At 44.9% G+C, this 26981-nt stretch overlaps 1 protein-coding gene across 1 annotated transcript in view; it reads right to left on the minus strand.

Annotated features, from left to right (window-relative positions):
- Window positions 1–3658: 3658 nt before the first annotated feature.
- The window catches only part of npas1 (neuronal PAS domain protein 1), a gene marked incomplete at both ends in the record, with an annotated part of 59677 nt that continues 36354 nt past the window's right edge, over window positions 3659–26981 (minus strand). Inside the window, 7 exons of the mRNA XM_080731448.1 lie at window positions 3659–4788; window positions 5571–5683; window positions 12303–12450; window positions 14433–14539; window positions 16061–16257; window positions 17115–17230; window positions 18416–18590. Coding sequence (XP_080587574.1) covers window positions 3659–4788; window positions 5571–5683; window positions 12303–12450; window positions 14433–14539; window positions 16061–16257; window positions 17115–17230; window positions 18416–18590 — 1986 coding nt within the window. The remainder of the gene's footprint in view (window positions 4789–5570; window positions 5684–12302; window positions 12451–14432; window positions 14540–16060; window positions 16258–17114; window positions 17231–18415; window positions 18591–26981) is intronic.

Consider the following 26981-nt stretch of genomic DNA (forward strand, 5'->3'; position numbering starts at 1 on the left):
ACACACACACTGACACACACAGGCTACTAGGCATATCATATGCACCCGTTAACCCTCACGCACGCACGCACACACACACACACACACACACGCGCGCGCGCGCGCGCGCACACACACACACACACACACACACACACACCACAACCGGCTACACTTTGTGCTTTTGTCTTAATTTTCCAGACCCATTTATAATAGAGAGAAATGTTGTTTTATCATCCAAATATGGCCTAATGGCCGGACAGTCAGTGTCCCTCTCTGCATCATTCCATGACAGGGTCACTTCAGCCCACCCCGGCCCACCCTCCTCAGCTGCTTTTAATTCTATCCAACATCTTACATTTTATACATTTCCTCTGGCTTTTGTTCTCAAGTTTATAAGATAGGCTATTCTATGGACAGTCACACTGCAAGCACATAATGTACCTTAAGTTGTTTCCATTAGGCTATTATTATTATTAGCCTGTTATTAGTATAGGCCGCCTAATTATAGTGCTCTATTCAGGTTTTATGATTAGACCAATTTGTAGGCTATATGATGCTTAACATTGCTTGTTGTGTGGGCACTGTTGTGTTCCTTGTTATTGACTTCCCCAAACAATTTTGAGTTGATTATGTGTGATTATGTAGGCCTATTTGCTGATAGATAAGAGGTAGGCCTATACATCTTTCCCCCCGTTTTGTCCCCTTTCATTGTTTCCCCTGAAACAATAAAAAAAAACACTCTATGGGTCTATAGCATGTAAATGGATAGTTGATAGTTCACATAAAATATCGTTTTAATATAGTCGTGGGGCTGGTGTGCCTTAAAAAAGAAAGAAAAAGCAAAGTAAAGAGAAAAGAGAACTTACAGTTGTGCTCCTCTAGTGGAATATTTTATTGTTATCTGTATCACTGTTTATTTTTTTCTGTTTACATTGCTTATTTTTTATTTGAAGAGGAGGATGGAATATTCACAATGACGAGAGAATATGTTAGATTCACAGTGATGGAAAAGAGATTAGCTTTATATCTGAACATAAAACACACAAGAACACAGATACACATATACTCTCTCTCTCTCTCTCTCTCACTCACACACACACACGCACACACATGCACACACACGTGTGCGCACACACGCACTCCCCACACACACACACACACTCCGGAGACAACATGTGCGTACACGCCCTGGTACGAGACAGCTACATTATGAGTGTATCGTGTACATCGGCTCTTTATGCCATTAAAAATATAACAACTGATGTAATAACTGAACCCTTCGCTCACAAAACAACTTGTCATAAAGATTCAGAGATGCTCCCATGAACTTATATTACATTGCAAGGCAGGAGACAATTCTTTTGACAATGTACTTTGAGGTGATTATTTTCCGTTTTGTCATCATCGCGGTTATGACCATGATGATTCTTTAAACAATACAAAATAATTTAAAAACAGATGAATTTTTTTTTTTTTTTACAATACAAAATAACCCCAATTTATGTATTTTCACATTTTCAATTCTAATTATGATCAGCAATTGAAGGACAACAATTTAAAAGGCTTTAAACAAAAACAAAGAAATTTAAATGACTATCGGTGAAGTTAATCTTTATTGACCAATAACGGTCTCCTTTTAACGACCACATGTGGACCAAGCTACTGTAGTCCGTTAACCACTTAAACCCTCTGGCTTTTTAGTAAAACGGACCTGAACTGCAACTGTACTTGGTACGCTCTTTTTCTTCTTCTCTCCACACCAATAAAAGAACGATCTACAAGCTCACACCGCGTCGCTTTGCAACGCGGTGGGAACTTGTAAGTTGGCTATTTTTTGGCAACCAGAATGTGGATGCTGGGGTTCAAGTGGTTACTTGACGACACGCATGCTTGTCAAATTGGGGAGTGTGGGGTGGGGGTCTTTTTTTTTAAAAGATGACCATTAACTACATTCTGTGGTCAGGCTTGCGCTATTAGCGACCACTCTGTATTAATTTCTGTTTTACAGTAACGTTACCACACTGGGAACAATAAGTGATGAAGTGCTTTGAGTTCCTATCAGAACAAATTTCATAAGTGCTCAGACAAACACACAGAGGCTAAATAAAAAAACAACAACATTATCGTCGTTGTCGGGTGAAAACCTTGAATGTCCAAAACCGTTCATTTTCTATTTATCATTTTAAAAATGATCTAAGCTAGTGAAAATAGCCGATCTACAAGCACACAACGCCTCGCGGTACGAGGCGTTGTGTGCTTGTAGATCTACTATTTTCACTAGTCCCGTGCGACGGTCTTGTGTGATGAAGCAGGGTTTTGCTTTACTAAAAAAACATTCAAATTTGAAACTTACGGAGATACAAGGTTTCTGCCCGACAGTGACGTTATACTCCCTTTCTCCTACACTGCAAAATCCTGAGCGTACAAATCTAACCGAAAGGACCCTAATCGTCTAAAAGTTTAGTTCCGTTTATAGACTCTCAGAGTTACAAATGGATAAATTAACACTGAGGATTTTTACCGTGTATCGACTTTCCCTCCTAAAAAACATCTTTACAGAATTATCTTTTTTAAAAGAATAATATAAAAGGCATCTGGACAAAACTGTGCACCCAGAACACCATTAATGATATATTGCCTGTCCAGACACAGCTTTTTTCTTCCAACTCTTTCATCTGCGATGAGTAAAATATTCAGTAGCAAAATGAAAATAAAATTAAACGTAAAAGTAAAGATACATTAAAAAAAAAAAAAAAAGGAATATGGCTTTCATAAACAACCACACAATCTCAAGATAATACAGTTTATAGTCAAATGTCTTGGCTCAGTTAAAAACACTAACGGAACAGAAATGCTTGTACTTGTCTCCAGTTCATTGCTTTTTCCCCCCACAAATAATGGAATGTCTGGGTCTACATTAGTCATGTTTCTTTTTTGTCTTCAATAGTGTGCTTTAATTATGGCTGACTCGTGAACACTATGGAATTATTTTTAAGTCCATCTTTTTCGAGCCCACAATTGTACAAAAAACGCTTGGGGGAAACCCAACGAATGAACCGTCTCTACCTTTCAACACAGCGTAAGAGATGACTTCTATAATACTGCAATAAGAAAACTCCTTTTCACTTTTTCAAACTCATTTCGTCCCCCACGGGACGAGACCGCCCATCTCTCTCTCTCTCCCCGCAGACGTGGGATTAGTGGGGATGACGGAGAGGATTGTGGGAGCTGCGGGTGGTGCACTGTATGGTTCTGTTCCTATGTACAATATGGCTTCTCTGAGGTGGAAGAGACACAGAAATCAACACAGTCACCGAGACAAAAACAGAGAGTAGAGTTCATTATTGGTCTAGACATGGAGAGAGAGATGGGGGACGCGTCTCCCGGGGGACGGTGTCCACACGTCGTTCTCCCTCACAGTTGCCCGTCACCTGTCCATGACGGTCAGACATGACATATTTCCACGCGGCAGACTTGTCACACATTTTAGATTGCTGTTTTTCAACTCATCGTTCCAATTAGCATTGTCCTCAGAGGCTCGACGTCTCCCGCGCCCCTTTTCTAATGTCTCTCTCTCTCTCTATCTGTCATTCTGTCCCTCACTTCTCCTCTCGTTGCTCCCCCCCCCCCCCCCCCCTCTCCCCCCCTCTCTCTCTCTCTTATCTTCGGAGTCTCCTCAGTCCTCTTCGGAGCCGGCGGCGCCTCTCAGTCCGTTCATACAGAAGGGGAGGCTGGAGGAGAAGGGGTTGTCCGAGGGGGAGAACCCGCTGAAGGGCGGCAGGCCGGCCAGCCTCTGGAGGTGGGGGAAGAAGGCGGGCGGCGGGCCCTTGTGGTGGTGGTCCGAGCGCAGCTGCAGCCCGTCGTGTCCGGCCGAGTGGTGGTGGGAGGGGGGCAGCTCGGGCGGGGCGTAGCGGATGGTGCTGGGGGCGTAGAGGCTCTGGGGCCCCTGGGGGCCCAGGGCCAGCGGGTGGAAGAGAACCCGGCCGGCCGCGCCGCCCGCCGCCAGCCTCTGGAGCAGCTCAAAGTCCGGGCCGGGCATGCCTCCTCCTCCGCCGTTGCGACCCACGTGGCACGACGTGGGCCTCTCCTCACGCTGGGGGGGCAGCGGGGAGGACACTGACATGGCGGGGGACAGGGCCGGGGACGGCGGGGTGAAGAGGCCCTTGGGCGGCGCCTCGCTGCTGGACGAGGAGTCGGGCATGGCGGGCGTGGTGGGGCTGTCGCCGTTGAGGCTGCCGGAGGGCGTGTGGGCGTGCGAGGCCGGCTGGGTCTGGGGGGTGTGCGAGGCCGCGTGCGAGGACGCCGGCGCCGCCTGCGTGTGCGCTCCCCAGCGCCCCCCGGGGGCCAGGCTCTCCTGTTCAGTCTTGATGCTGGGCGTGGCCGACAGGGAGGAAGGGCTCACCACGCTCTTCAGCTGCTGGATGACGGCGCGGCCGTTGTGGACGCGGCCTCCTCCTCCCCGTTCCCTCCTGCCGGGGGACTCCCCTCCTCCCCCGCCTCGCTTCACCCTGGAGCCTCCTCCCTCCTCCTGCTTCACCCTGTCGCTCTCCTCCCCGTGATCCCACTCCCGCTCCTCGTCCTCGTCCCCCTCGCTGTCGCTGGCCAGGTCCGAGGAGGCCGACACGCTCTCCTCCGCCTGGCGGAACTCCTCCAGCCTGCGCCGCGTCTCGGGCGGAACGCCTTCGCCGTCAGACCGCAGCGGGCGCTTCCTCCTCTCCTCTGACTGGACGGCGGCCGGGTTGTACGTCTCTCTGCCTTTGGGATCGCTGTCGTTCTTGCTCGCAGAGCCCTTCATAGACTGGGAACCTGAAGGGGAAGAGAGGGATGATTGTGGGTTGGATGTATTAACACACTCAATGCCAAGAGCTCCTCCCATTCCCATTCTGTTATGTGCCAGCCTTTTTTTTACCATTTTGGCATTTTGCCCCATCTTTCCAGAACCACAGTAAATCTTCTGTTTGGACTATATGCACACACGATACATTGAAATGAAGCTTAGAATGCCTGCTTTCACCAGAGAGTTTCTAGCATGTTCAGAGTGAGAATGAGTTACTAGGGCCCAAGGTGGATGGGCCTTAATTATTTAGCTATTGAAAAACAGCAGATATACAAGCTCACAGCACGGCACCGAGTGCCAGGCGGTAAGCTTTAGATCTGCTATTTTTGAAAAGTCGTGAACATGTGGGCAAATCTTTGAATATATGTATTTTTTAAGCGAACATTTGTAACTCAAATTCTGCTTCTGGGGGGTCCCTGGAACTAAATATTTTGAGATGGGGGTCCGTGGCCAAATACATATCATTTTGGGGGTCCTTCACGTGAAAAACTTTGAGCACCCCTGACATAGAAACATAGGTTTTTCCACAAACCTTAAAGGATTTGAAATATTCAAAGACTTGCACAAATTCACATGATTTTTCAAAAAATAGCAGATCTACAAGCTCGCAGCGCGGCACTCGGTGCCGCGCTGTGAGCTTGTACATCTGCTATTATTTTTCAATATTTTTCAATATTTTCAATTATTTTTCAATTTGTTTTACGACGCCCCTGTTTACATGACGAGGTAACAGTGAACGGTGTGTCATTACCGCGGGCCTGTGTGGACGGGTTGGAGGGGGAGGAGCTGACCCGAAGCCGCTCCGCTCTTAAGCCCTCTGGAAGCTGCAGCAGATCTAGAGGAGTGTCGGGCAACTCTGTCCGACTGCACCACCAACACCAAGAAAGAGAGACAGGTGGATGGACGGAGGAGAGGGAATGGAGGGAGAGTGGGAGAGAGGTGGCTAGGTCATGGACAGAGCTGGATATAGTCGTAACCCCTGTGGGGTTAACCAGTGTTTGAAAAAGTACTCACGTATTTTACACCAAGTTACTGCAATATAGTCCGGAATTTGAAATGTACTTGAGTAAAGTATGAAAGTGTTGGCATCAAAATGTAAGACCACCCATTTTCAATATTGAACTATGTCTATGTCATTAATATACCTTAGAGGAAATAATATAATATGTATTGCAAATCACAATGTGATGACATCACATCGTTGTACTTTACAATACAAACCCCAAAATCAATCCTCCAGTTCTAGGCAACACAGAAGAGGGGGAACCTTTTTTTAATTATTTTCACACAACTCCTCTAAGGTATATTAATGACATAGTTCAATATTGAAAATGGGTGGTCTTCCCATTTAAAGTACCAAAAGTAAAAGTACAAAATGTTTGAAAATAGCCTGGGTAAAAAAATAGGGCAAAAGTGGTTAATGTATGTTTTGTAATATTATAATTTATAAGTGAATCTAACTTACCTATTCAAATAAATGTAGTGGAGTAAAAGTACAATATTTGGATCCAAGGTGTAGTGGAGTAGAAGTAAAATTATAGGAAAAGACTTAAGTAAATGTATAGTTGGTTACTTTACACCACTGGTATGGTGGTAACCCCTGTGGGGTTAACCTTGTGTGTCTTACTTCTCAGGAAATGAAAACAAGAACCTGCGTTCCATGGATCCATTTACTGAAATGCTGTTATTTATTACTCACAAGCTCTTGTCCCTATTTTAGGCATGTCATTCATTATTATAGGTTTAACACATTGTGAGCTTGTAGATTACAATTAAACTTTCGGCAATTAGCAGACGCTCTTAATCCAGTCAGACTTACAATAAGCAAGGTAATCAATACAATAAGCAAGGTAATACATCAATACAATAAGCAAGGTAATACATCAATACAATAAGCAAGGTAATACATCAATACAATAAGCAAGGTAATACATCAATACAATAAGCAAGGTAATACATCAAATGCATAGAAATATCAAGTAGATACCTGTAGCTACTTTTACATGACACTGTTATACAGCAAAGTATAAAACATGGCATTACAGGGTACGGGGTAGGCCTACATTATAGGAGATAAAGGATAGCTCCACATTTAATCGTTATGAAAAGTAACACAATAACTATAAAAGATGCAATTGGTTGCCCTGACGCAAGTCACAAGGAATCAGCTGGGAAATGTATTCCGTATACGATTTGTTCCTTTCATGCCCATACTGTAATATGGATATCTCTATATCTTTCAATCCTTGTCCCAGTCCCTATTGTTGCCCATAAATGGAGATCCCTGATGTCCATACCTTGGAATTACCATATATGGATAACAATGACAACAATGATGTCAGTCATCTCCATATTTGGGAAAAGTTAAATTTTTGCATTTTCCCATCCAAGTCAATGGAGAAAATTATTGTACAATTAAATTAATTAAATTAAATGAACGGCGACCTGGCCGACTAGACGGCCAGGTCGCCGTCTAGTCGGCGACCTGGCCAACTCGGGAACAATGTAAATAGGGAATGAATGCCCCGCCCTTTAATGCAAACCCCATTATACCTGTTGTCATAGGATCCGTTTTGACCACATGTTTGCGTGTGTCCATTTATGCCCATATATGGAGAGATATGTCTGTCTACGTCCATTTTCTGCCCATATATGGAGATCTCTCTAGGACCTGGTTTGACCATCTGTTTGCCTGTGCCCATTTATGCCCATATATGGAGTTTGCGACCTGGCCAACTCGGGAACGATGTAAATAGGGAATGAATGCCCCACCCTTTAATGCAAACCCCATTATATGGAGATCTCTGTATCTGTCTGTGTCCCTTTTATGCCCATATACTCTATCTGTGTCCATCTTTTATGCCCATATGCCCATATATGGAGATCTCTGTATCTGCCCATATGCCCATATATGGAGATCTCAGTCTGTGTCCCTTTTATGCCCATATATCTGCGTCCATTTTATGCCCATATGCCCATATATGGAGATCTCTGTATCTGCCCATATGCCCATTCTCTGTATCAGTCTGTGTCCCTTTTATGCCCATATACGGAGATATCTGTCATGGAGATCTCAGTCTGTGTCCCTTTTATGCCCATATATCTGTCTGTGTCCCTTTTATGCCCATATACGGAGATATATCTGTCTGTGTCCCTTTTATGCCCATATACGGAGATATCTGTAGGGTCGAGGCAAGGCCCCTGTATTGCCCATATATGGAGATCTCTGTATCTGCCCATATGCCCATATATGGAGATCTCAGTCTGTCGGGTCGAGGCTAGGCCCCTGTATCTGCCTGCAGTGATGTCACAATGACTCAGCGCTTGCGCCCGGCACTGCAGTGATGTCACAATGAGTCAGCGCTTGTGCCGATTTTGCGCCGATTTCCGCATAAGGAGATTCCGAACGTTTCGCGCCGGTTAGGGAAAACCGCACGTCGGGTCGGGTCGAGGCCCGGCACTGCACTCCGTGCCGCGGCGGGGAACGCGCGTGCCGAATCTGAAGCCGGTGGGACGAACGGTTCTCGAGATACGCGGATTACAAACACACACGCAGAGACTTCTCGCATTTATAGATAGATATACATTTAACTATATATACTAGTAAGACGCCTCAGGGCGACGCCCTAAAGGGCAAGGTCACGCCATGTCTTGGCCATCTGGCTAGTGATGTATATCGGACCAGTTACCCATATATGGAGATCCATGTACTATGGAGATATGCTGTGAGAGCCCAAACATGCTTACTCAGTTATTTGTTATGTGAAAGTCTATGACATCTGACATCATACATACAATTCTTTTTATGCCCATACATGGAGATCCCTGTCTGTAGAACCAGCCACAGAGAAATGGGCTGTCTTGGCCATCTGTCTTGGCCATATATGGATTCTGTTAGTGTTGTATGTGGCCGATGTAATAGCCGCCGCAACGCGTTATGAGCTTGTAGATCTGCTATTTTTTGGCAAATGTTACGCCCCAGGTTAACGGATGTTGGGGATATTTTGATTATCGCGATAATATCGTAAATCGCAATTTAAAACAAAATGAATATGACATTTTCATATCGTCCAATCCCCAGCAGTCAGTGCTCTACCTGACACCAGGGTCAAAATGTTGAAGAACAGGGAGACAACCTCCGACCACTGGATATGTGCTAGTTCAATTATTATACATCATCTACCACACATATTGGTTAAAATAATGTTTTATTCAGTTTAATAAGTAGCTCTAAAACAAAGAATCGGCCCAACTCTTTGTCTATTAGTCCTCCACTGAATACGCCCCCAACCGATCAAAACAACAGCCCTTAACGCACATGAACACACACACACACACACACACACACACACACACACACACACACACACACACACACACACACACACACACACACACACACACACACACACACACACACACACACACACACACACACACACACACACACAGGGACCACTCCACACCACACTCTACTCAGCAGCCCTCCCGTATAATAGTTAAGCTCCAACAAGGAAGAGGCTGTTGGATCAGTTAATGAGCTCTTGTAATTACAGCACTAATTAACTAAAACACCATTCAGCCCCAAAATTCTGACATCCATTTGTAGTAATTATATAGCTTCGGTCCAATTAGTATTGAAATTCAGCCTACTCCTCTTGTTTTTATCCAACACCTCTCTCTCTTGTGCGCTGCGTGCACGCTTCCGTATCACGCTGTGCGTGGCTGCGTTTGGACGCATGCACAAGTGTACGTGTGTGTGTGTGTGTGTGTGTGTGTGTGTGTGTGTGTGTGTGTTACAAGGCTGTTATTGTGTCTACATAGTGAAAGAACAAAGCGTTAGACAAAGCTGTTCATTTAAGCCATCCAGAGTACAAAGCAAAAGCCATTAATACTCTTTTAAGACTAGTTCACACTTCATTGTATGATGGTGTCGCTCCCCTAATGTGTTCTTTTTGTCAAACTTTAACCACTTAAACGCAAAATGCATGTACTGTAGTGTGTTGACTGGGATCACCCAAGAAGACATTTAGGCCATCTGCTTTTTCCCCTCTAGACCAAATATCATCGCCGAAAATAGCCTACAAGCTCACTATGCATTAAGATTTGATCGATTGACTGACTGATGATTGATTGAGTGAATTTATTTGGTGATAAAAGCAAACAAAACATGAACAACACAAATATCATACAGTGAAATACATATAAATATACAAAACAAAATAAAGCCCTAAGGCTTAATTCCATTTTGGTCCTCTCGAAAACATAAAAACAACAGAATATAAAAGCAGCTAATCTACTCTTTTTGTTGATGCAGTCAGAATAATAGTATGAACATATAAACCTGACCGCTGGCATACAAATGGACAACATGAACTTGTTGTTGGACAGCTGCGGTGGTGAGTGAACAAACACACAAATACACAGCTGTTCGTTTGACCATAACGGATGAGGTCTGAGCTCTGTCACAGTTCTCCCCACAGGGGAGAACTCTCCATGCCTCACGCACGCACGGACGCACACATACACACACGCTTTCATGCACACACGCAAACATGCATGCTGGTAAGCTCCTTCGCTTTTCATTTCCCACATTTTGATCATCATCTGGTCATGATCCGATGATCAAATGTTGACGAATAACTGTGATTGTTCATAAAAGTCAACAAAAGTCAAATGTCTTGTCGATTTTGAAACAGAACATAAACCATAAAACCACAGACATAAAAAGGTAGACGCCTCTTCCGGCTCTCTGGTACCCGTCTCGCATTAATAGGCAATTTGATTGACAGGCTCAATCAAGTAGGCAAATCAGAGGCAGGTGGGGGCGGGTCTTTTCGTACGCAGCTCTTAAAAACAGCTGCGTCGCGCAACACTAGGAACTGGCTCTGTTGAATTGAATTGTAGTCCTTGGATAAGTCCCGGAAAAGACACGCTGTGATTGGCCAGTCGTTTTTTTTTTTAGTGGCAGTCTGCCCTCGACACTTCCACTTTTCTGCCTATCAAGTTGGACGGGTCACTCCAATCAACTGCAGTCTGCAGCGGTGGACGAGGTATCTAGCTTTTTATATCTGTGCCATAAAACAGCATCACACCACATGTTTGTATCGCCGGCTTTTTCTGCGACCTGCGAGGCGTTTTCCTTGAATCTATTTCAGGGTAATAATGTTGTAGTGCCTACAATCAGTCTGTTCTTCTGTATGGTTCCCAAGAGCTGGCCAGTGGTCAAATCAGACACGAGGAGATTGGAAGTGTTCCACAACAGATGCCTCAGACGAATATGCCAGATCTTTTGGCCTAATAATAAAATCTCCAACACTGAACTGTACAAATAAACAGCCGGAGAGTCTCCAAGGACATTACTCACTGACGCCTGAGATGGCTGGGACGTGTGCTTAGCCACCTTTTGTTATGTGGTCCTGCTCCATGCAGGACCACATTACAAAAGGTGGCCTTAAGCTGGACATCACCAGGCAAAAGAAAACCTGGGAGGCCCAAAACCACCTGGCATAAAACTGTGACACACAGCTGGAGCAGATGAACCTGCCATGGGGAGAGGAGGCGCAACATGCTGCTATAGGGACCGAATGCAATGGAGATCGCCATTGAATGAAGCCTTATGTCCCATAGGGAATGAAGAGGAGTAAGTAAGTAATACGTATAATGAGAGAAATCACTAGAGCAAGCATTAAATTACAAAAAAAAACATTAAGAAGTGGTGTAAAGTACTGTACTTAAGTACAGTTTTCAGGTATTTGTACTTTACTTACTCCATTGTCCAATAATTTTACTTCTACTCCACTACATCTCAGAGGCAAATATTGTACTTTTACTCCACTACAATTATGTTAAAACTTTAGTTACTAGTTACTTTGTAGATTATTATTATTACGAAACATACATGAACCACTTCAGCCCTATATACATTTCGTCCATTTGAAAATAGCCAATCTACAAGCCCACAAGAAGTATTGATACTTTTTTCCGCCACTGCCATTAAGCGTGCGTGCATGTGTACGTGGAGATTGGTTACAGACAGTAGGTCATGGAGCTGACCGGTGGTGCCTGGTGGTTTGACCCAGTGGTTCCTTTTCAGGCTGTCCCCCCCAAAATAATCATATTTTAACCCCTGACAAGGACTAAGAGTTGAGGCATACCATTTTGTATAACACGGTTTTATTGTGAAAATAGCAGATCTACATGCTCACAACGCCTCGCAACGCAGAGCATGTAGATTGTCTATTTTCACAATTTCTGCCTCTAATATTTGTTAATTTGGTCAATGTTTAATTTGTCATTTCCTATTAAAAAGTCCTTACATTTTCACTTTAGAAATGTGCAGATATCTTCTATATACACTTAAACATTATGTTGGTTTGTTTGCTGTTGAGAGAGAAAACAATGTTGCACATTAAGTTAATCATCTGGGGACCCCCCTGGGGGTCCCGACCCACATGTCCAGAACCAACTGTTTTTTACTGACCTCAGAACGTAGTTGACCCAGATGACGTTGCGCTCGTGCGGGGCTTTGTGGTTGATGGAGACGGTGGCACAGGACTGGATCCACAGGTAGCCTCCTCTCCTCTGGAGCCAGCGGTAGTAATTGGTCACCACCTGGCCCTTCCTCAGCACTGGGTGGGTGGAGGTGGGTGGAGACGGGTGGGTCGAAGGGGCGGACAGGGTAGGTGGAGGTAGGAGGGAGCGGGGCGACAGAGAGAAGGCAGGAGGGCAAAGGGGAGAAGCGGCATAAGAGAGCGGGGCAGGTGAGTGGGAGGTGCATTCAGGAGACTGTGGCATTTCAAGACAGTGACAGCAGAGGGCGCTTATTATTACAGCAACTCAGTGAAATGTTTTCTCAACCAAAGCTTTGTAGCCTGACACTCAGCCTGAATTGACATTTCGTTTCACTTCATTATTCAGTCTGAAAGTGCTTCCCCCCAGGGCGATTGCAGGGATGGGCGTTGCCAAAAAGAGGCAGTCTTCAGCGATTGGTTCACCGACCAACACATGACATAGTGTTGTTATCATGGTTGTTATGTGTGGCTGGCTAGTGGCTAGCCTGTTGCTTGCTAGTGCTACTTGCTAACCAAAGAAACAGTCAGAATAGGAGCACTACGAACTAGTAATCAAACACAACATAACATGCCTGCTACTGGTGTTTCATAGCGAGATCGATACGATCGCATTTTACCGCAATTTACCGCATTTTACGGCGACGCGAAGCACGGTACGGCGGCGGCGCTGGTGTACTTGGAAACACACATGAGTTCTGGGAAACCCCCACCCACGCTGATCACAAGACGCTGATTCACGACGCTGATTCGCCGATTCGCCGATCGGATTTTCAATGAGAGCACTTCTAGACCCCTGAATCGCCAAAACAAAAAATTTAAAGGGGTGTGGCTAGCGATTCAGGGTCTGGAACTAGGCTAAAAGCTTTGTCCTTTTGGCTCAAAAAACCTGCCTGCCGGTCTAGAGAGGCAGGGAGGAGAGTGGAATCAGTTAGGGCTACAACTGCAACTCTCCATTATTTCCTTAGCAGTTATTCTATAGCAGGGGTTTTCAACTAAATTAGGCAGTGGGCCACAATTGTAAAATCAATTGAAATCGGGGGCCACAAGACTGTGACAACAGAAATGAACAAAGATGTTCACCGTTTGTTGTTCGCTATATATCCGATAAGACACAACAATGGACATGTACAGTATGTCTATCAGGCTATAAGGGCCTGCTTCACTTCATGCATTTTGATGTTTTCTGTGCCAGTCCTGAGCACAGGCTTAGATTTTGATATTAAGTAAAGAGGAAGTAGATACAGTATTTCAGTATGTTCTACCTGGGTAATTGGCATGGAAGCATCTTTGCGGGAAGAGTATTTGAGGCAGGCTGGCAAGGTGAAGTGTTTACATGTTCGTCTTTTTTGTTCGTATGTTCGCTTTTATTTTGAGCACCCGATAAGAGCACAAGATGTGTTTGAAGTTATTGATGATTGAGAAGATGAAAGATGGACACAATCCAGGTGAATTATTTCTTTGGGGCAAATGGACAATATCCACTCGACACCCAGAAATTGTTTAAAATGGATGGATGAACTGCACTCAGAACTCATCTGTTGAGCTCTTGTATGTTGCCAAGCTACCTAGCACAATGGTGAAGCACAATTTATTTTTTACATTGGAATATGGAATGTTCTCCAGGGGCCACAAGAAAGCTCCGCTGGGGCCGCATTTGGCCTGCGGACCGCCAGTTGAATATCACTGTTCTATAGATTACTTTTTTGATCGAGATGCAGGTTTTTTTGTTATTATATTTACAAATTGAGCAGTATTTTATACTTCATTGCACAGTGGGTAGTGCAAAAATAGTGAAATTAGCCAATCTACAAGCTTGCTTGTAGACTGAGCTTGTACAAAAGGGGTATTTTCACTATTTTGGAATGTTTTGGAAAGTTCTTCACCAAAAAATAGGGATCAATTACTAATCAACAATTTCATTAATTAATTATCTTTTTTTTGTTTTAACAATTTTACAATCAATGAAACAACAATTAAATTAAAAAACAAAAGCAAAGCCAACAAAACAGGGGGTGTAACAGACACAAGGATGGACTCACAGTCTTCGTGGCTCTGCCGGAGGTTGTCCAGGTCCTCTACGTAAACAAAGTGGTAACATGTGTGTCCCACCACCTCGGCTGGGGTGAGGTCCATGTACTCGGAGATCCTGCACCAGTGAAAATCAACAATACCCTTTAAGTCCAAAATTATTTGTTGGGGCCCTTAGGTCGCATACCTCGTCATATTATGCACTTAATTAACAATGACAATAATTATGTTTCAAGTAAACTTTTAAAGGGTGGCTTCCACACAGCAACACATATACCCAAGTAACCAGTAAATCCTTGGTGTTAATTTAACTCCAACGAGTGCACAAATGGATCCAAAAGGACCCTTAAAGACGTCATGAGATGGAAAAATATTGTCTCATTGCTAGAGCATATCCGTGGTCACTGGTCGCAATGGAGATTAATAAATGCCAAAAAAATGAAAAGAAAAATCTATTTTGCTTCCTAAAAGCATAATGCCATCAGCAATCCCTTATCGATAATCATGTTACACCTGAGTGATTCCCATAGCGCAACGTTCCTCCACACACAGCTGATTATCACTGCAGAGCCACTGTACTTTGTTCTGAATCTAATTCCAAATGACAGCCGGGGGGTGCATAACAGACCTTCACGTTAGCATGCAGTATGCAGTAACACAAACGTACTTCAGCTCTACTCTCTATCTTTCAGCATCATGGTGCCGTGCGACAAGGCAGTAGCTGCGCTTGGATCCCGTTAATCCCATATACCTAGATGGTCAACTGCTACTATGATTGGTTGAGACACAACAAGCCTCCGTTCAACAAAATCTTCGCAAAAAAGCCACTGCATGCAGCTGGAATTCAAGGGTCCATTTGGTTAAATTGCCACACTAACTCTAACCTCACAAAAGCATGCCTTAGGGTTGATTCATACTCCACTTTTAGAGAAGAATTTATTTCGGTTCGGCTCTGTCCAAACTACAATATGACGTCATTCAGAGGTTCAGGAGGGCGTTTACCGTCCCTCATTAATCCGACTGTTCGGCGCCACCGAGATTTTGTGACTCGCCAAACCGAACCAAAATAAATTTGGCTCTAAAAGTGGAGTATGTATCGGCCCTAACCCTAACCTTGATCCTAACCCTAACCTCACAAACTATGAGGAGAACGAGAAAAAACATATAAAGTCACCCCCACATGGACACGATATTTTCCCAAGCTGTATCACGATACACAATTTTATCACGATTCTTTTTCACGTTGGTTTTTATGATTCATTTTCAAGTTACTTGACAAAAACTAGACTCTCTGGGTTCCTTTTGGGAGGTCTAAATTGAACTTTACAAGTATGTAACTCTGACAGTATACAAATGAAACCAAATGGGGCAACCTTGACATTTTAAAGTTTGAGAACTACTGATTTAGACTAAAATGCAGGTTTAAATGAATTCTGCAATGAATCTCTGTATTAACGATTAAACAGGATTTTTTTACAAGGCTCCCTCAATTGTATCACGATATATACGATATCTCTGAAAAGGCGTATCGTCGTGGAGACATTGTATCGTCTCAACGATAAGTATCACCATATCGCCCAGCCCTAGTGCTCATTCTCAAATCTCTGACTGAAAAACAACAACAAGCTGTACGCCGCACCTGTTCTCACAGTACGTGACCTGCAAGTCCATGTTGACCCTGAAGACAAACATCTGACTCTCCATGCGGACCTCGTTGAGGGTGGAGGGCGGGAGCGTGTGGGCCAGCGCCACCAAGCCCATTGGCCGACGCACCGAGCGGGCGGAGCCGGGGACCAGGGCCGGGCGGCAGCGGATTCGTCCGGTCACATGGATCACCTGTCAGTGGAGAAGACAAGAGGAGGGTTTTATACTGTCCCTGACAGTACCTTACCGTACGGCAGTGGTTCTCAAAGTCGGTTTTACAACTCTGTTTTATGTTTCCATAATTACACTTTTTTTATTTTTTATTTATTTGTTTTAATCTTGAAAGAAATTGGAAAATTAAAAATAGTTTTCAACATTTTCTATACCAGTGGTTCTCAACATTTTCAGGCTGTGGCCCCCAAAATAATCATATTTTAACTGGGGACCCCCCCATCATCCCTGACAAGCACTAAGAGTTGAGGCATTACATTGTGAAAATAGCCGATCTACATCCTCACAACGCCTCGCGTTGCGAGGTGTTGTGAGATTGGCTATTTTCACAATTTCTGCCAATAATATTTGACAATTTGACCAATATTTAATTTGTCATTTTAGAGGAATTAAAAAGAACTCAAATTGTCACTTTAGAAATGTGCAGATACCCTCTATAGGCCTACACTTAAACTTTGTTGGTTTGTTTACTGTTGAGTGAGAAAACAATGTTGCACATTAAGCTAATCATCTGGGGACACCCCAACAATAATTTGGGGACCCCCCTGGGGGTCCAAACCCACAGGTTGAGAACCACTGTTCTATACAAATCTTCTCTTACTATGGGGCCCCTGGCATAGAATCTTTTCAGGTGTCGCCGATCTGCATCCCAATTCATATCAATTTGTGGGTCCTATAGACTCCTAGATGCGAGGATATTTGAGAACCACATCCGTACAGGATTGGTGTTTTCGCCAGGCGAATGAATGACTGATATATGGTTGTTTTCAGTATTTGGGTCATCGTCAGCTCACTCAATTGTGTGTACACACTCGTACTTTGTATCCAGACGACTTGACGTGGAGACCTCTCTTGGTGAGCGTCGACTTCATGCGAATGAAGAATCCGCGGTCGGGAGGCTCATCGCCTGATGAGTGTGGACCCTCTGGGCCCGCTGAGGGAACAACACACAATAAGGTCAAGGTCAAAACACAATACAATTACAATCAATTCCACACCACAAAATCTCTAAATCATAAAATTGTAATTTACCCCATTTAGACCTGGAATTACTTTATGATTTAGCTATTGAATAATAGCAGATACACCTAACTATTCTGAGCATGTCATAATCTGCAAACGTAGAGCGAAAACAGGCAAACGTTTGGAAAAGATCTCAGATACAAGCTCAGAACGCATGCAACATGTTGTGAACTTGTAGATCTGATATATTCAGCAAGAGATTTGGTATAAAAGGAAATGAGGAGGGGAGAGGCAGGCACATGCACACATAGACATCAAAGGGGGCTTGAGCCCCTGCCCTTTTATCTGTCTGTAAAAAGTGCCCTCTCCAGACCATGAATGCAGTTTTTACTATGGTGAAAGAAATGCAAATGCCCCCTTTTCCCTGCCATACCTGAAGGCAAAGAATTGCCTTGTCTAAACTCTCCTGAACTTGAATGAGCATCTTATGTTCAAACTAAAGCAATGCAATATCTGTGTAGAAATCCCAGTATGCTTCAGGGTGGTATCTAGCACCGAAAATAGCTGACCTCCAAGCGCACTGAGCTTGGAGGTCTGCTATTTTCAATATGTTCACGAAAAGGCCCTTTTAACAGTTCTACTGCCAGATTTATTATTTATTTATTGGGGCTGGTGCCAGCAAAAAGCAGCTTACCTTTGCGATGTTATAGAAAATGATCTATTGATTATTTTCAAACTAATTATTTTTACAATACAGCGCTCATATGTGTACTTTAGCCAAACTGGCGGCAGAGGGCAGCATTATGCAATGAATTAATGTGAAATGGGCCGCTTCGCTTGCCATCCATTCAGAGCATAGAAATGCATTTTCTAGATCAGATCCACGGAAGTGGAAGTGATTTGGGACTCCATTATTGCTAACGTGCGGAGGATTTTTGAGAGCAGCGTTACGGGAGATGTTTTTACTGTACACGGCGGCGCAACCCCTCATCAGCTTACAGTCATCAGACAAGGTAAAAAGGACGAGCCGTATTGGCAACAAGCTGGGTTGAAAATTGGGGCGAACGGGAACGTCCGAAGCAGTAAAAGAGTTAAGAAATGTCAGCCCCTGCCTCTCTAAACATTCTCTGCACGTCCCTGCATACTGTACAGCTACCTGGTTCGGGAGTGCCGGCCAGCGAGGAGGCGGAGGCGGAGCTGGAGGCGCTCTCGGGTGCGACGTGGCAGCCGGCCTCCGCCCGCAGGTGGGGTCTGATCCCCAGCCGCTCCGCCATCTCCACGTGGTCCGCTGGGTGGATGTAGTCGAACACACTGCTGCCCGTCAGCTCCACCTGCACACGCACCCACACCCACAGAGACACAGATCAAAGGGGCGGAATCAACCCACACACAAACACGCACGCGCGCGCACACACACACACACACACACACACACACATATGGGTAAGCGCTCACACGGCCGTCGACTCGCTCGGCACCGAGGGAAAATCAATATACGCGTTATGACAGGAAAATGAAAGCTCTGCTCTGGGTTACAAGTGTGGGGGTTGTCAAGACATTCCACCCATGCACACGCGTGCACACACAAACACACACACACACATGCACAGTCGCACACACATACATATCGTCGTTGTCGAGTGGAAACCTTGTATGTCCAAAACCGCTCGTTTTGCATTTATCATTTTAAAAATGATTTAAACTAGTGAAAACAGCCGATCTACAAGCACACAGTGCTGTTTTCACTACTTTTGTGCGACGGCCTTGTATGACGAAGCAGGGCTTTATTTTGCGAAAGAACGTACACATTTGAAACTTGGACATACAAGGTTTCCACACGACAACGACGATATACAAGGCACCTAAGTGCACTAGCTCTCACGGGGAGAGAGTGACTACAGTAATACACAAATAAAACCAGGAGGAGATAAAAATCAATTGTATTTGCTGATTAAAAACAGGCGAACTCAAAGTATCTCCAAAGGTCACATTACTATTCTTCTTAGCACTTGCAGACAACCCCCCCACCCCTCCCAACACATGCACGCACGCACGCACGCACACACACACACACACACACACACACACACACACACACACACACACACACACACACACACACACACACACACACACACACACACGCCCCTGTTCCTCATTCATTCATTCATGTACAGCCTGCAGACAGTTGAACAGCTCTACAGTATATGATGCTATCATCATAATGCATCACCGTCTCCCCTCTAATCATTTAAAGGTAATAATCGCGCTGCTCTTGCATGGCATCCATAAAGCCGGCATAATCTGAGACGCTCTGATTCCATCTATAGCTGTGCCAATGTGTGTGTGTGTGTGTGTGTGTGTGTGTGTGTGTGTGTGTGTGTGTGTGTGTGTGTGTGTGTGTGTGTGTGCGCGCGCGCGTGTGTTGTACGTGCGTGCGTGCGAGCCACACACACACACACATGCTGATTGTGTGTGTGTGTGTGTGTGCGTGTGTGCATGTGTGTGTGTGAGTGTGTGCGTGCGTGTGTATGTGCGTGCATGCGCGTGTACGTGTGTGTGTGTGTGTGTGTGTGCCAATTCCATTCCATCTGATAAAGCCATGGCCGCAGCAGCCTCACACCCTTGTCTGTAGGACACAGCCATTTATTACCGGATTAGAGCCATTTACTGCAGGCTTTATGGGGGCTCCAGCAGGCCCTCAAGGACATCACAGAGCAGAGAGAGAGAGAGAGAGACAGAAAGACAGAGACACAGAGACAGACACACAGAGAGAGAGAGAGAGAGAGAGAGAGAGAGAGAGAGAGAGAGAGAGAGAGAGACATGTAGTGAGTTGTGAGCATGTAGATCTGCTATTTTCACAATATAACCGTGTTATACAAAATGTAATGCCTCTTATCTAGCTTTTGCTGAACTGACGCCACTGGTGTGCAGTGCAGGTATAGGAGGGAGAAATTAAGCTTTTATGTCCGCCCCCCTACGGAACTTCAAATCAGATATTACTTTAGAAATCGCGGATTCAGAATTCTTCTAATTACAGATGGACCAAAGGAAACACGTGTGAACAGTAACACACACGTTCTTATAGGCGGAAAATCTGGTTAGGGTAAGCTCACACCGAAGTTTAGATAGATAGATACCTTTATTATCCCATGGGGAAAATCAGTCACCCAGAGGCGGCACAGCAGTTACAAAGTTACAGGGAAGTATGAAAAGAAAAAAGTAGGCTACTGTTGTGTACAGCGAAAAAACTGAGCAAAAAAGAATAGAAATGACCTATGAAGAAAAAAATCATAACCGAAGAATTGCTGTTCCTATATTCGATAAGCCCTTTAATGACGTTATCCCCGTCATTGTCATTATCGGCGAAAACGTTTCAGAAAATGTTCAAAGATAGCAGATCAACAAGCTCACAATGCGTTGCACCCTGACACGTTGTGAAATGGTAGATCCGGATCGGCTATTCTTGGAAAGAGGTTTTGTAAAGCAACCTTTTCACAATAAGTCTGTTCATATCTGAATACGTGGGATACCCCTGTATGCCATGCGTAACATCGTTGCTGTCGAGCAGAAGCCTTGTATCTAAATATTTTTAAATATCTTTTTCAAAAGATTTTCTTTTTTGTTAATCAATGCCATACTTCATCATACTGTGTCACACCAAGGTTGCACAAATATCTGACTTATAAATATTCAACCAATGAAAACTACTGTGACTATATGACCTCGTGAATCGAGCTTTACATTGGAACACAGGTTCCTTTTTCCATTTCCTGAAAAATGGGGACATAAAAGGGTTTCCACCAGACTGCGACGACGTGTAACATGTGTGAGAAGGTGTCAAAACGTATCTTAATGTACATTGTGCACCAGCTGTGTGCTTCATTATGTATTCAAAGTTGTTGTAAAGCAGACAAATCAAAGACTGCGTGCTCAGCCACAGCTTAAAAAAAAGAAAGAAAAAGAAAAGAATCTTAGGGATTATTCCCAGTTTACCCAGAAATACATGATAACTACAGTACAACCCCATGGCATCAGAAATGAATTATGTATTTTTAATCTCGGTCAGAGATTCATGCCCTGTTCAGTTCATTCAGTTCATTCGGCCCCGTGTGTGTGCGCGAGCATGTGCACGCGTGTGCGTGATAACTCAATCTACAAGGTGGATCAGCGACAGCATCATATTTCTTGTGAGCGCTGTCAGTCAGCAGGCCGAGGACCAATCAACTCACTAAAAGTGTTTCAGATCGGTCAATGACAACGATGTACCTTTTGTGAAAGAATCATCTCATACAGGCCATGGGATACGTGTCGCCCCGAGGCTATGGACCGGAATTAGACAATCACTGATGGGCGCCTGTCTCTCCGACGTATGGGATCTACACAATACTGACAAGTCAATTACAACGCTCCTCCTGTCCCTCCGGATTATGGGTTGTACGGGACAATGACAGGCACACAATTGGACGGCACAAGCCAAGGTTTGAGACTGAAATGTCAGACTTGTCAAATTGCACTGTAGTTCATTATACATGTAAAAAATGTATTCTTCAGCAAATCTCTTAGTTACACCAACATCAAAATCTGACACATTTCAAATCGCAGCCATTGATTGACGGTAACAAGCATAAATGACACAAGGCATTAACAACTTAAACCAGGGTTCCCCATAGGCGGCCCGTGGGCCATTTGCGGCCCGCGGGGTGCTACTGTCTGGCCCCCACCAACCCCAGTAATAATGGTGGTATAAGAGCAGCAACAACACTAGTATATAGTCGTTGTCGGGTGGAAACCTTGTATCTCCAAATGTGTATGTTCTTTCGCAAAGTAAAGCCCTGCTTCATCATACAAGGCCGTCGCACAAAAGTAGTGAAAACAGCAGATCTACAAGCACACAACGCCTCGCGGTGCGAGGCTTGTGTGCTTGTAGATCGGCTGTTTTCAGTAGTTAAAAGAATTTTTAAAATGATAAATGCAAAACGAACCGTTTTGGACATACAAGATTTTCACCCGGCAACAACGATATCTGAACTGTCGCTGGAGTAGCGGGAACGCCACCGCCGCCCCCTGCAATGTTGTGGCCCTCGGCTTGGTACCCTAGACATAATTCGGCCCTTGAGGAAAACTAATTGGGGAACCCTGACTTAAACCATACTTCATGGTCCAGTTTTCCCCAGGGGTCACTCTGTACTTGGCCCCCACCTTTTTCCCTGCACCCCAAATCTATTGGCAGAAAACAGCCAACCTACAAGCTTGTAGATCAGCTATTTTCACCAGATGTTTGGCTATTTTTGTGGAATGTTCGCTTATTATGACATGCCCATAACAGGAACACTATAGGGTTTGTGTGTGTCATAATCAGCCAGACAACAGAGAAATGTGTATGACAGAACTCTGAAGGAAAGATGTCAGAAGGTGAGATAGGGAGACAGGGGAGAATGTCCAACTGTTAATCACAAGCTTCAATACTTTCATGTCTATATATTGAGACATTTCGCTGCATACATGCTATCACCAGTAAGACTCCCTAATCGGGAGATAAGCGACCGTCAGGTCGCAAACACAAACTTTAGAAGGCAATCGTAGCCAATCAGGAGGGAATATGGGAAATGGGACAGATCCATGTTGATGACATGACTTTAGAGATACTGTGTACCGCTTTGCGTGATTTTAGGCCAAAATCTGTAGGAGCAGTGTTCAAAAATGTGTTTTGCAAAAATCTGCCACATGGTGGCGCTAGAAGAGGGCCATGTGAGAAATCAGGCTGGAGGTTGTGAGTTGCCATCCAAGGAGTGTGTGTGCATCGAAGTTTCGCATTGATAGGGACAACGGTTCTGGAGATAAGAGAGAGTAGGGCCAAAAGTGTGACGTGACGTGACGGACAGACGGACGGACTGACAGAGGGACAGCTGGTGAAGGTTTTCATAGTGACTTGCGACCTGACAGTCACAATTATCAGTGGTTCTCTCTTCATTTCAAGAGTTACACACCTTGAAATCCATTCGGAAACCCTACAAGGAACCCTGGCATTGAGAACCATGCACTGGCTTAGATCACTGTTTCCTAAACAGTGGGTCAGGACTCAGGACCCATGGGTCACGGACCAACTTTTATGGGTTGCGAGTAAACGTCCCCCTTTTTGTGTCTTCCATTTGGCAACTACTCAGCGCACCCTTTTCACTGCACTGAATTTCTAACATTCAGATTGTAACATTTGGCAATCAATCGTTAGCTGCTAATCATTCTGCAGCATTAATTTTAATCGTGTGGCATCAAAACTGATTGAGATCTTAAAGGTTTAAAGCCGGATGTACATCCCAACCCCACGGTGTAATAGGGTGTGGCTATAAGTTATAACCTGTGAACATAGTTATGATGCATCTTTTTAATTGTTCATTATATCGGGTGGAAATGTCCAAGACCGTTCGTTTAGTATTTATCATTTTAAAAATGATTTAAAATAGTGAAAACAGCCGGTCTACAAGCACACAACGCCTCGATGCGAGGCGTTGTGTGCTTGTAGATCTGCTATTTTCACTAGTTTTGTGCAACAGTCTTGTATGTTGAAGCAGGGCTCTACTTTACGAAAAAACATACAAATTTGAAACTTGGAGATACAAGGTTTCTGCCCGACAGTGACGATAATTATACTACGTAGTATTGTGTGATGTTGAAAGACACAAAATGTCCGGTGATCTCAGGAACATCACTGAAGATGTGCAGAGCGTCTTAGGATGTATCTTTCATTCTGGACGTATTCTGGACTTGTTTGTACATACAGTATGTCCCGCCCCATCCCACATTGGCCAAGCTTCACGGGACGCTTAATGAAGTTAATAGCTCCGCTCACTTCACACTGGGTGTGATTCTTTTTAGTTGCCCCTCAGGGTTCTATCCACAAGTTTCCAACGTCCCATCGTGCAATGCGCAGAAGGTGTGCGGCAGTTCCGGCGTCGCAGCCGAGAGTGATCTACAAGCTCACAACGGTTGCATCTGCGACGTGACGTGAGCTTGTATGTTTGCTGTTCTCCGGCTGTCCCACACATAATCCTACAGTAAATTCACGCGGAAACAGGTGGATACCATCTCCCTTTTTCACTCGACACTAAACATCTTCACACTGCGACACGTTGTGAGCTTGTTGATCTGCAATTTTTGCCGAATGAAAGCCCCCAGAATAGGGACGTTAGGGTTCACGTGGTCATCTCAGAAAGACCTTGCTTATTGTAAATCGCTCTAAATTAAGAGCGTCTGCCAAATGCCTAAATTGTAAATTGTAAATTCAATCCCAGAGTGTTTTGGGCGTGCGGTATTGAGGGCAGAGACAGACAGACAGACAGACAGACAGACAGGCAGACAGACAGGCATGCTGCTCCTTATTGGGCTTGAGGCCCATCGGAATAACATCACTCCATCACTGCCAGCAGAGAGGGATGTAAAGGAAAGATCAGTCAGAAAGTCAAAGATGAAAGCGGGCCGGAGTGACTGAGAGAGGACGAGTCAGGTATGGACATAAAAACAGCTACGGAATGCGGGGGGAAAACAGCAGCAGAGACGGAGCACTGGAGTGTGCGCGCGCGTGTGCACGTGTCTGTCTCACCGCCGTGCGCGACCGACGCCTGTGGATCTTTGTGGACGAGCACGCGGCGCGCGAGTGGGGAAATTGGGGAGCGGGCGGGGAGGGACGGGAGGGGAGGGGGAGACATGGGTGGGTGTATGGGGGAGGGGGGGGGTGGGTGTGCAGGGGAAGGAGAGACATGATATAAATAATAGCAGGGGGCTTTAATATGTATGAGGTATCCGGGCAGTGGTCCACAACACAAGCTCAGCCCTCACTGACTGATGGGAGAGGAGAGAGAGAGAGGGAGAGAGAGAGGGAGGGTAGAGGGAGAGAGAGAGGGAGGGTAGAGGGAGGGGGTTGGTGGGTTTTAGCGGGGGCTGCATACTAACCATTCTCAGATCAATTCCCTCCTCCCTCCATCTACCAGCCTTCCTCTATACCTCCTCTCGCACCAGATTCATCCCGCCTTCTCCAGCCGAGGCTCCATCCAATGCAACGACGGCCCCAGACCCTCTTCCTCCTTCACTTTGCCCTTTCTATACGGTATACATCCTTCCATCTTGTCTTGGATCCATCCTTGCACCTGTGGCAGCTGAAGCCTTTTGTCTGCTCTTCCTCTCATCGCGCTCGGCGACGCATACTGCGGTCTCGCCCAGGGGCGTCACAAGGGTGGGACTGAGTTACTAGGGCCCAAGGTGGAGGGGGCCTTAATTATTTTATACTTTAGCTATTGAAAAATAGCAGATATACTGCTGCGCTGCGAGCTTGTAGATCTGCTATTTGTGTGCAAATCTTTGAATACTTTTTAAGCAAACATTTGTAACTCAAACTTTGCTTCTGGGGGGTCCCTGGAACTAAATATTTTGAGATGGGAATCCGTGGCCAAATACATATCATTTTGGGGGTCCTTCACATGAAAATATTTGAGCACCACTGACATAGAAACTTAGTTTTTTTCAAAAAACATTAGAAGGATTTGAAATATTCAGACAGCACAGATTTTCACCATTTAAAAAAAAAAGCTATTATTTTTCAATAGTTAAAGCACAAAATGTGAGTGAATCCTTGTACCCAGGGCCCAGACTTTGGTGCGACACCCCTGGTCTCGCCTCCTCTCGTGTCATATTCCCCTCCACTCCCCTCTTGTCTCTCCTCTCCTCCGTCCACATACGGTACACCCTTCCTTTTCCTCCACCTGCTATGCGAGGTTCTCAGGGTTCAGGCCCCTGTTCTTTCTGGGCCTGGAGACCTCCTGGGGTGAGGGAAATTACACCGCCGCGCCAGGGGAGAGGGCGGCAGGCTGTGCCCTTGGTCAAGGTGCCTGACCTGGGCTAAGCCGGATAAGCAACCCCCCCCCCTGTCTAGGGAAGAGACCTGGGGAATAAGCCAGGGCAGAGGGGTCAGACAGGAGGGGGGGCTTAGAGAGAGAGGTGACCTGTCCTCCAAAACAGAGCAGCAGTTGTACTGTTTCCACTCACCCACTTGGTTTGTGTTTGCCTGTCCTACGTCTCTCCCCTGTGTCCGTCTGCACTGACAAAGTCATCATGAAACATCTTTGTCCTTTCCTCTCTCCCCACCACCCTCTACCCGTTCCTTTCCTGTCATTTCCTTTCTTTGCTTTTACTTTTTGTCTTTATTAGTGTGCGGTTGCTATAGAGCTGCAAAGTTTGACGTCATTTACACATCCTCCCTGGTTCCCGTTTTTTCTATAGACTTTTTTTTTTCATATTGCGTCATATAAGAACTGTGTTCCAATTCCAAACATAAACGAATGATCTCAGCGGTTTCACTCATATGGATATGAAGAATCAACTGATGGTGAGAAAACCGTGTTACTGTCGCCAAATTAGACAAACTGTATCAAGTATTAGTGACTGACTATCATAACAGAGCCACCTCCCCGAAAATATCGCGGAGACCGTTTGTTTATTTTTGGACGACAATGCTTATATGAGACAATTTAAGATGACCCATTGTTATTCTCCATAGAGAAATTATTTGGAACCGGGGGATGAGCGAGTCATGACTTCGTTACTCTATAGGCAACACACTATTGTTCAAGGTCAGCGAACTTTTATGCCAGCTAAAGTAGTTTTTTTGTTCATTGATTTCAATGGACATTTTTTGTAACCCTTTCTGTAAGCCTTTTCTGACTGGACAA

This window comes from Nannobrachium achirus (assembly GCF_963921795.1).
Source record: "Nannobrachium achirus genome assembly, chromosome: 8".
Taxonomy (NCBI): domain Eukaryota; kingdom Metazoa; phylum Chordata; class Actinopteri; order Myctophiformes; family Myctophidae; genus Nannobrachium; species Nannobrachium achirus.